The 11,600-nt window shown below is 38.2% G+C and overlaps 1 protein-coding gene across 1 annotated transcript in view; it reads right to left on the reverse strand.

Moving 5' to 3' along the window:
- AASDHPPT (aminoadipate-semialdehyde dehydrogenase-phosphopantetheinyl transferase) overlaps positions 1 to 11,289 on the reverse strand; it is a 28,233-nt gene extending 16,944 nt beyond the window's left edge. The window contains exons 1-2 of the mRNA XM_032194697.1: positions 11,144 to 11,289; positions 9,869 to 10,094 (exon numbers count right to left, since the gene is read on the reverse strand). Of these exons, the coding sequence (XP_032050588.1) occupies positions 9,869 to 10,094; positions 11,144 to 11,287 (370 nt within the window). The 5' untranslated portion in view covers positions 11,288 to 11,289. The remainder of the gene's footprint in view (positions 1 to 9,868; positions 10,095 to 11,143) is intronic.
- Between the last annotated feature and the right edge of the window lie 311 nt (positions 11,290 to 11,600).

The raw sequence follows: 11,600 nt of genomic DNA on the forward strand, positions 1-11,600 counted from the left end.
TCAACAGCAGGAACTCTGCTTCCTTTCAACACTCATGAAGTTATGATGCATCATGCTAAAATTAAACACAAAAACACAAAATCTAAATAAACTCCTAAATGGACTTTCTTTTATAAAGGCATTATGGTTGTGAGTTGTAAGAACAAAACTAAATATACAAATCAGACAACCAAAGAGTCAAACACAGCCACATCTCTTTAAGGGTGACAGACATTTAGGAACATAACGTGTCAACAGAGCCAGGCTTTCTGTCACCCTGCAAAACAACAAAAACCTCAATATGTTGCTAGCACAATGGCAGCCACGTATAAAATCCTATTTTCCTAACGATCTATAGCCTTGCTCTGCAGCAGTACTACCAAGCCTTGTGATTGCGGAGGTCAGGACACTGCACAGAAAACTGTCCCAGAATACAAATGTTTATTCCATCTGATTTTGAGATTTCTTTATGCCCACAGTAAACAGCATGTAAATAATTTTCACAGTTAGAATATCCCCACTTCTGTGTATATATTCTCCCTTCTTCCTCTCCTCCTTTCAAAATGAGTACATATTATGGCTTTAAATTTGGGAATCAACCTCTCCTATACATCCATGAGAGTAACAATGTACATGTAAGAATATGCACTGAAAACAAAACAGCAACAACAAAATTTAAAGCCAACTGTTAGGCTTTCCAAGAGCCAAAAGACTGTCTGGCCTACTCAACAGCTAAAAACCAGCATGTTTTGTTTGGTCTTCCCACAAAGAAGAAACAGCAATCAGTTGTCCTTCAGCATCCTTCCCCCTGTCAACACAAAAATCAATACACGCATAGGTCCAAAGCAGACAGTGCTGGCGCTGGCTCTTATCGAGCCAATAGGCTATACAAAAAAAAAAGATGCAAGAGGAAGACAATTGCAATACAGCAATAGCAGAGCATGTTCCACAATTGAAAACAAAAAAAGGACTTCAATGACCCATACACCTCTGCCAGCGTGCTCTTTATGGCTGGGACAGAGTTAATTTTCTTTGTAGCAGCTGGCAGGGTGCTATGTTTTGGATTTGTGATGAAAGCAGTTCTGATAACACAGCAGTGTTTTAGTTGATGCTGAGCAGTGCTTACACAGAGCCAGTGCCTTTGTTTCTCATCCTGTCCCACCAGCAACTAGGCTGGAGGTGCACAAGAAGCTGGGAGAGGACACAGCCACAACAGCTGATCCAAACTAACCAAAGGGATATTGGCTCAATAAAAGCTGAAGAAAAGCAGAAGGAGGGCAGAGATGTTTGGAGCTACGATGTTTGTTTTCCTACACAACCACTGTGTGTGATGGAACCCTGCTTTCCTGGAAATGGCTGAACATTTACCTGCCAGTGGGAAGTAGCGAATGAATTCCTTCTTTTGCTTTGCTTCTATGCACAGCTTTGTTTACCTGTCTTTATCTCAAACCCACAAGTTCTCTCACTTTTGCCCTTCTGGTTCTGTTCTCTGGGGAGGGAGGATGCTCAGGTGGCAGTGTGGGGAGCATTCACCTGCCTACCAGGATACATTCACAACAATCAGCTCGGCACCCTGCCTAGAGAGATTTCACATTTCAGAACAGCATGGTCAGCTCAGCAGGGTAATACTCTTACAGATACGATCTCCAAGTGTTTGCTCATGTTTTTATTAAATTGTTTTTTGCCGGGAAAAAGATCAACACGCTTAATACAACAACCAGCAATTCTAATGAAAAGACTTGAAATCTAAACAGAGCAAGTGACAATTTCATTTATGCATGACAAGATTGGATTTTCTATGAAAATGCAACACAGCATGAAACAGGGATGAATGCCTAGAACTTCTATTACCAACCTGATACACGGCAAGAAAGAGTAGACAAATATTATACCGGTAACAAAAGTCTCCAGGTCCTAAACTCTCTCTAAAACCTGACACGACAGCAGCAATCTTATTGTGAAGAAACAAAAATATTTGCATTGTTAAAAATAATCAAAGTTTCTCCTAGAAAAGGAGGTGTCTCAGGGGAATCCAGACAAAGCTTTTTTTTTTTTATTGTTTCATAAGGGAGATGTTAAGATATTGACAGTATTTTCTACTATTTCATAACTCAAACTAAAAATCTGCAAACCTCTCTAGAACATTGTCTTCCAACATTGAAACTAATAAATGAGAGCTCCAAACTGTAACCCTTGCACAGAGAACATCCAAATAAACCTTGGACAGCACATAATAAAGACAGCTGCTTTTTTGCAACTTTTGCAACAAATACACACCTACAGACCTGTTGGAAACTAATCAGTGTTACCAAGAAACTCCTTTAAAAGCAAGTCTTAACATATGTATAATAATTACTGAAACCTTGGCCCTCCTGTTACATCCTTGTGTTTGAATTCCTTAATCTGGAAAGCCAAAGCTAACCTTTATTAGTGTAAGCTGAGAAGTAATTCCTTCAGTTAGTTAATATATATATATTCAAATCTCTTTAGTCTCTCATTTTGAATGTGTAACTTAATTTCCCCAAATACCAATTAAGGGATAAATTGTTATTACTATAAATTCAGTCTGCAAAAAGATACTTCTGCAACAACCCAGCAAACATTCTTGTAGTTTCTCTTTGTTCTCTTATTTTTATGAAAAGCTCCTGTTTTAAGTTTTTTTCCTTTCTTAATTATTAATCTCTCCCTCATTTTAAACATACATATTCTCCACAAGTTCATTGTCACTGTTCTACGTTTTGCTACTATTTTCTACTTTAATCCAAATGGTTTTATGTTGTCCTACAAAAAAAACATCCTGAAGGACTGATAAGCTTATTAGACAGAAAAAATCTACCCTCAAAGAGAAGATTCAGTCACAAAAAAAAACAAATTTTCCTTTCACAGTTTATTAAAGCATCAGTGCTTAATCCATTTTCAGAATGTGAAAGTGTTTTTTGCAAACATGAGGAAATTCCCACTTAAAACAGTGTTATAAATTTAAATAAAGCAGAATAATAAAATTGTTATATAAAGTGCTCTTTACAAGCATCTTTAAGATGGCTGTTTCTTTCCATCTTCAAACAGCATAAGAACAAAGAAATTCCTCCATTTACTCAGTGAAAGACTTAGGATCACTATGATGCTTTAGGTCAATAAGGCTAATAGTTAGCTATTTTACAGTAGTGTTACTGTAAATCTGAAATTGAACTGTTTTCATATTTATAAACTCTAACCTCCTACATCAATTAAAAATAGCATTTAACCTAAAACCCTGATTAATTTCTCCAAACAGTGCACCTACATATTTACAGCTGTACCATCACCTAATAATTCGGTTGTCTATTCTAGCAAAAGATCAGCTGCTGATTCCTGCTATGAGATACAACAATAAAACCAAAAACAATTAAAACTTTGGTCAAGGTAAAGAAAGGTAAGGTATTGTAAGAAGGACAAAAGCACTCCAATCTGTTCTGGCACTTTCTAGGTCAAACAAAATCCTGAAAAGCAGAAATTAAAAAAGCATTGCATTTTCAGAAGCTTAAAGATGGCTGCTAAATAAAAGACTCATGCCAAACATCCTAATTATGATGCAGGTGTGACTCGCTCTGAATGTAGTTTGTGATTGCCAGAAGAAATGACACAGAATTGTCTGGAAAGAGTTTTCCTCCACCCACTGAATTATGGTATTCTCCATCGTGATGTAGGATTTAAATACTCCGAATCATGTGTGACCTCTCTCTGACTTGAAAGTCTCTATCCTGTATCGTGCTATCTCACCTCAGTGATGAAATAATGAGAATAAAAACAGAATGAATTCTGACTGTATTTCTCTGAGACAAAGAAATACAGCCTCAAACAGTCTAGTATTTGGACATCACATTCTATATATTTCAAAATATACATACGTAAATATATATATATGCACATATACACACGCACACACTCACATAAGATTTTTTTTTTTTTTTTTTTTACTTAAAATGATGAGCACTGAAGTTTCTCTCTTTCATTACCAAAAGATAGAAAAGATGTGCTCCATACGATGCACATTCACATGCACATTCACAAATACTTAAAAAGGATCTCAGGAAGTATTTTTAGATCAAATTAATTTCCCGTAAAATTCACATGCAGAAAAAAATACCCTTTTGTGCCGTAATAAGCTACTCTAGAATAAAAAAAGACTCATGAACAAAGCTAACTTTATTGCATATCAGGTATTTAATTTTGAAATTATATTAAGATTAAAGATGTCAGGATCAAACTAACTTTAAAGGAATACATATGAAAGATGGCAGGCTGCTGATGAAAGATCAGGAATGAACTGTTCATTTATTTATCTTTGTAATTCCATCTAATCTAAGAAACTGTACTACTGACTAGAAATTCATTTGCACAGTAGAAATATGTAGACTTTTCTTCCATATGCTTGCAGTAATCTACTATTATACAATTATTGTCTCTAAAAACATCCTACTTTACAGGGTTTAAGTGACCAGTAAATCAACAAGCCACATACCACTTAAACCAAGTTTACACTTGTTGCAGAATTTCTTGTCTGCAAGTTAAAAAAATAAATACACTAACACAAGCCAAGTTTGTTTTGTTTGTTTTGCAGGAGTTGCTACTAGTACTGTTAGAATCCTTTTCATTTCTTTTATGAAAGGGTTAAAATAGTTTCACATGCATTACCTCTCTAGACAAATGATGTCCACAGCTAATTCCAATAACAAATCTGCAAACCAGTATGCACTTTCCCAAATGACTTTTTAAAAATCACCTCAAAATAATCTTAAGGAAAAAAAGTTTGTTCTCAGTCATTCTTCCCAAACAAATAAATTAAAGCCCTGTTTTAAATCTACAATCACCTGCTGGATAACCAAAAAAAAATACCACCACCCTAGGAAACTATAACATAACATACCTAAAGAGGAGATTTTCCTTTCCTACTGTCACTACATTATTTATTTCAGTATCTTAATGGATAAAAAAAAAAAAAAAAAAAGATGAACTGTTGCATACCTGCAGAGAGACTTCTACAAAAGTTCTATTTGCACTGCTAAAATTAGCTTTTTGTGTGGCCTGATTTCACCTCCTAAGACTGTTAATTCTTGCAGAGGTTTCAGTTTTCAGATTTTAATAATAAACAAAACTAATATTGAAAGAGACTTCTTCAGTAATGAACATAAATAAAAAAATAGAACAGATTAAGATGAGATATAAAATATTTATGTACACCAAGGTCTGCTTGTGTATATGCTAGTACACAATTAATGAACATATTTCTCAAAACTTACACAACAGAGTATCATGCAACTGCATTTATTCTACATATTTTGTTCACTGGTTGAACAATAAAGGAGCGTTAAGAATTGGAATATTTGAGACTTCAAGATTTTGTTGAATAACATCACAAGATGGAGTATTCTGTCCTTAAACAAGCATATTAAAAAAAATACTGTAATGTATTCTGTACATACGGAACTCTCTGTCCTTGTAGCTATTCCAGAGAAAGAGATTATAGCAGATTTATGCAAGCCTTTATGATCTGAAACATAATGTACTTTGCAACTGCAGAGCAACAGCACCACTCAGTGGAACTATCAGATAAAACAATGTTGGTAAAGTCAAAGGTAGCTTATATAGATAGCAAAACAGAAAAAAAAAAAAAAAAAAAATCCTGCTAATTCTGTCAAAAAGCTTTCTCAGGAAAAAAAAAAAGTGAAAAAACCTCCTTGCATTAGTTTGAAGTACAGAAACTATAATTACAAATTCTATCCTTAGTATTGCTTATTCACTAACTCACTTTCCCTCCACATACCATTACTAACTTTTCATTACTATTTTATTTCTTTTCCAAAACCAGAATTTATCATTCCAAAAATGAAACTGCATGATCATAAACAAAACCTCTAAAATTTGGGAGATAGTATTTTTAAACTTATTTTACAAATGTTTGTGCAAAGTTAAGTAACATGGAAAATGCAAGATCAGGCACACACTCATGTAAGACTTTTTTTTTTTTTTTTTTACTTAAAATGATGAGCACTGAAGTTTCTCTCTTTCATTAGCAAAAGATAGAAAAGATGTGCTCCATACAAGCTGCTGACAGCTAAATCACTTCAGGACAGAGTATGCTAGTTAAGGAACTTCAAAAATTGGAAACAAACCCAGAAATTTTGGAATGTTTTGTATTCCTGTGTGTATGCTGTGTGGCTTGCTACCATGAATTCAGACCGTGGATACAATGACTTCCCCAATACTTTTTGCTAATATACTACACCTCTGTGAAAACGAAAGAAGCAGATGTGGGTAAAGTAGCATTAAAAAGATGCTACATATGGTCAGGAATTCTACTAGCTTGTATCTGTCACTAGCTTGTTTCAGGGGGCTAATTTCAATATACACCTTTGCAGTATGACTGTATTACAAAAACACCAATTTCACTCCATCGTTTAAGCCTTTGGAATCAGCATCTCCAGAATAACCCTCACTTTTGTTTTTCTGGGGAAAATCACTGAAGTCTGTTTGTGTAAGATCTCAAAGCACTGTTTTGTCTCATCAGCTCATGTTCCCAAATTAAATCCACACAGCTGCTCTGCACAGCTGTCCAGGGTGATGTGGCATGATTTGCTCTACAGTGGGAGTTCATGATCACTGCCATCAACAATGCTAGGAAATACTGTCAGAAGCCTTTCTTGATACTGAAGAAGTTAAGAATTTAATGTTGTACCCAAACTCTGTTCTTATAAACTAAAAAAAATAAATAATAATAATAAATGGATTGTTTCATCTCTTTTCCTACATTTACACTGATATGAAAATTTTTTCCTGATACCAAATCCTTCCGTGACCTTCAGCTTCGCATATTTGGAAATCCTAGGACAAGCAACTACAAAACTATGTGACAGAAGCCAAACAACAAATTTAACTTATCATTAGAATTAATACTACATAATTTTCCCTAAATTTAGCTTGCTGAAGTTGACATAACTAAGAGTAAGTAACAATGTGTGCTGAGCTGCAGAACCAAAGACAGGTTGTCTTGTGACAGCAGGGATTAAAAATGCTGAAAGAAGATTACACTCAGATACAAGGTAAACGAACCTTGATTTTTTCCTGAAACTGCCTGCAGAATGAGCAACAGATCAATGCACCTTAACTTATTCAGTATTTCAGTGATTTAATGTGAGGGAAATGAGAAAGAAAGAAATAGTGAAATACAAGAAAAAGAAAGCTAAGAAAGCTCTACAAACAGAATTATTAATATTACTATTTAAATACAGCCAGCTAATATTTAGGTTGAAGGATTTTTATATTAACTAGAAATAGAGTAAGAATATATCCCCTTACAACGTGGGATGCATTGTGTTCCAAAATGGGGAAGTAAAACAAATCCAAGTTTCTAAATCTAAATGTGAAATTAAACCTATACTCTTCACAATTGCTTACTATTCTCAAAAAAAATAATTTAACACTTTTTGTATGATTTGTTAGATGGCTATTAGCAACGTATCTTTAAATTTCCAGCCAGATAAAAAAAAAAAAAAAACAGTAAAGAATGCAAGATAATACATTTCCATGTATTTTATTCATAATCATGTATGAATGACTTTAGATTTTTTTTTTTTTTTAGCTCCCCAAAAAAACTTATCTGCTTCTCACCCTGCCCCAACAAACAAATCGGCTGGGGATGGGTAAGAGATCAGGAAGAGATACAGGCTGGACAGCTGACCTGAAACGGCCAAAGAGATATTCCACATCACAAAATATCATGCTCAGCAATAACGTGGGGAGTGAGAAGGGCTTCAAAAGTAGCCACTGCTTGGGCACTGGCTGGGCATCAGCCTGCTGGTGGTGATTGCCTTTGCATCACTTTTTCTCCTTGCTCCCATTTTTCTTCACTTACTAATTTATCCTTATCTCAACCCATAAGGTTTTCCTCACTTGCCCTTCTGCTGAAATTCCCTAGGGGATAGAGGTGAGCAAGTGACTAGGTCAGGGCAGAACTGTTAGCCATGGTCAACCCACCACAGTCTTTTTTGTTGCACAGCTTGGGGCTCGAGGAGTTCAAGTTAACAACAAAATTGATTGGACTGTGCTAGGTGGAATTTATAGTTGTTATACCTGTTCAGCTGCTACTTCTCATTTCTGGTCACAACATCAATTTATTTGTTTTCAATACTGCTTCATTTGTTCACTTACTTGCTCCATGGCATGCTCTTGTTGTACATCAAATTTCAGGGCTTGTTAATGGCTACTTTCAGCATGTGCAGTTCGCTGTGCTGTTTATCACTTTGCTTTGTTTTGCCCGAAAACGCCACGATAAAAGCACTGTCCTTGAGCGTAATCTGGTATTTGGGCCCTGCATTGCTCTAGTCTCTTCAGGGGTCTATCTGCTCCCGTGTGACTTGATTCACAGGCCAGTTTCTGTAAGGAAATATCCAACTGCTCTGGTGTCAGGTCCTACAGTTGCTATAGCGTGGACATCTGCTCCAGCACAGTTACGAAGCATTTTTACTACAGTGACAGCACCACATACTGACTACCATTTTTTTGGGTTACCCTTTACAAGCAGAAGGAACTAAGTCAGAGAACTTCACTTTGAACTTCAGTAAAGTTTCTGTGCATCTTATCTAAATATGCCAATCCAAAAATTTGATGTTTACAATAAACAACAACAAAGCGTTAACACTCTCAGAGAGAAAGATGCTGAGTTAAGGTTTGAGTTTTTAATCTTACAACATTAAAGTTTTTTGAGTATAAAGTGCTGGACATACTGAAGATTTCAAATTTTTTTTGAGAATGCAGCTGTTACTACTTAGTCTCTGTTTGATTGTTTAATGAGGATTCTAAGTCTGAAAAATTCCAGCAAATTGTAAATCCCAGTATGTTTCTTCTTTAACCTAGTCATGCATCAGCCTGGAGAAGAGAAGGCTCCAGGGAGACCTTATAGGGGTCTTCCAACACCTAAAGGGGGCCTACAGGAAAGCTGGGGAGGGACTCTTTGTCAGGGGGTGTAGCGATAGGACAAAGGGGAACAGCTTTAAACTAAGAAAGGGGAGATTTAGGTTATATATAAGGAAGAAATTCTTCACTCAGAAGGTGGTGATGCCCTGGTACAGGTTGCCCAGAGAAGCTGTGGGTGCCCCATCTCGGCGGGGGGGTTGGAACTGCATAAACTTTAAGGTCCCTTCCAACCTAAACTATTCTATGAACCTATGAAAATGACCTTTAAAAAATACATTTAAAAATACACTTTACTACAATTCTAATTTACACTTTTGGTCTTTTAGTTCACTAATAGAATCCTGTTAACTTTAAATTTCATACAACTAAATAAACCAATTTATTTAATTTGTAAATAAGCCACAGATCTCAATGCTTGTGAAGTTTAGCCCTTTATGAGGGAAGGGCACCTCTAGCACTCCCTAATGATCCCCTCTCACAGATGATTACTGTACACACGTAACAATCATGGCAGTTTGCTACATTACTGGTGCTAATGCATATAATGTCCTCATTTATGGGAATGGGAAATAACATTTAAGGTCTCATGGGAATGGATCCCATTGTCCCTAGCTGAAAAAATTGTGCCTGCTTCTACCTGCCTACCAGGAAGCAAACAGCAACTAAAATATCTGCAGATACCAATCCTGCCAGTATCACAACTTTCTGATTTATGACTATTTATGCACGGTTCTAGTTTTCTAAACTGGACACATATCCATATCTGGAATCAAGTGAGCAGTATGTATAACAATAAAGAAGCATATATACTACACATGCATGCACATTCCTTGAATAACACTTAATTCCTAGGACACAGATTAATTCTTTGAGGAACTTTAAATGTGTTCAGCATTTAAATATTACAAAACGAGCTTTCGTCACAGTAATGCATTACCTGGTAAACTAGTCTTCATGACATCAACACCAACTTGGAGCTCAGGCTCAGCTGCAAGAACTGCATAATCCCCTTGATGAGAGACATTGAAGTTGTAATTCGAACAGGCACTGAGTATGGCATTTGCCAGGAATGGTTTTCCTTTTGATGTCCTTTGCAGGTGTATTTCATTCCAAGGTATGCACAGCTTTTCTGCAATTAATTTCCGCATCAGCAGGCGACCAGCCTATGAAATAAAACAGAAGTGATTCACACAGAACTATTATGTTATGTATGAGGTATTTGTGGTTCCTAGAAAATCACTTGCCTAAAAAGAAGTATGCTTTTATTATTGCACAGAGAAAATGAGTATGTTTATGTTAAATCATTAAGCTTTTCCCTTTAATGAAAGCCCTTGCCATATAAACTTAACCAAATCGAAAAACATTTCACCAGACCTGATTACACAACATGTTTGCTACCACTGTTAGCACAGAGATAAATAAGGCCCAATATAATGTAGTTTCAGCCTAGACAAGTGACATAAAATTGTTCTTTTTTACTTAAGATACTTTACTGCACAGATGAATACCTTTTACCCCACACTGAACAGTAAAATTCTCTCAGTTTGCTTTTCAGTACATTCAGTTACTTTGGTGCTAAATGAAATAGTGCACAGACAAAAGTGATGAGTAACTGTTTATAGGGTAATTAGCAAAAGACTGCATTACTGCCCCACTCTTATGTAAGATTTTAAACCTGAATTGATTATGCAAAAGACTCCGGATGAAACAGCTTTTTTCGTTTACAGATTACACTACGACCGTCTCTGTGCATAATTTCCTAGAACTTGCTCATGTTTTCTTGACTCAGGGGGTGGTGAGGCCTGGCACAGGCTGCCCAGAGAAGCTGTGGATGCCCCATCCCTGGAGGTGCTCAAGGCCAGGCTGGATGGGGCTTTGGGCAACCTGGGCTGGTGGGAGGTGTCCCTGCCCATGGCAGGGGGCTGGAACCGGGTGATCTTTTAGGGTTTCTTCCAACGCAAACCCTTCTGTGATATGGTGACCTTACCTCCTGAGGGACATAAAACTTGTGAACCTTTCAGAATAACTACTCATAGCAGAGTGCTACCACCCTCTTAACCTAACCTGCAACGAGAGCTGCCAAGTAACGATTTCTAACCCCTTGCCCGCCCTGACGTGACCCCGCAGGTCCCATTTCTCCACAACCAGCCCTGCCCGCGGCCCCCCCGGACGAGGCAGCCCCCGGTGCCCCCAGCCCCGTTCCCTGCGGTACCAAGGCGGCTTTGGCATCGCGGGCGAACACCAAGCGCCCGATGCGCTCCTTCTCCTCGGGCTGCACCAGCCGCGCCGCCAGCAGCCACTCCTCGCGGCGGGGGCGCCAGGAGGCGCAGGGGAAGGCCCAGCGCACGCCGCCCATCGCCCCCTCGGCCGGGACCGCCTCAGCGTAGCCCCCCCCTTCACCCGGGGCCCCCTCAGGAGGCCCCGCCGCGCTCCTCACGCCCCCCCCTCCCAACCCAAGCGGTCGGTGGGAGGGCCCAGCTGGGGAGCTGCCAGGACCAATCCGATGCCAGAAAAGCCCTGAGTGACAGGGGAACGGGCCAACCACAGGCTGATCAGAGAGAAGGAGGCTGGGCGGTGCCGCCAGAGCTCTAGCGGAGGATGGGCGGGGTTTTATCCAGATTGACAGCCCGCCGAGCCATTCCGAGGGAGCGACCGCGGAGAATGACACC

Source organism: Aythya fuligula, chromosome 1 (assembly GCF_009819795.1).
Source record: "Aythya fuligula isolate bAytFul2 chromosome 1, bAytFul2.pri, whole genome shotgun sequence".
Lineage (NCBI taxonomy): Eukaryota > Metazoa > Chordata > Aves > Anseriformes > Anatidae > Aythya > Aythya fuligula.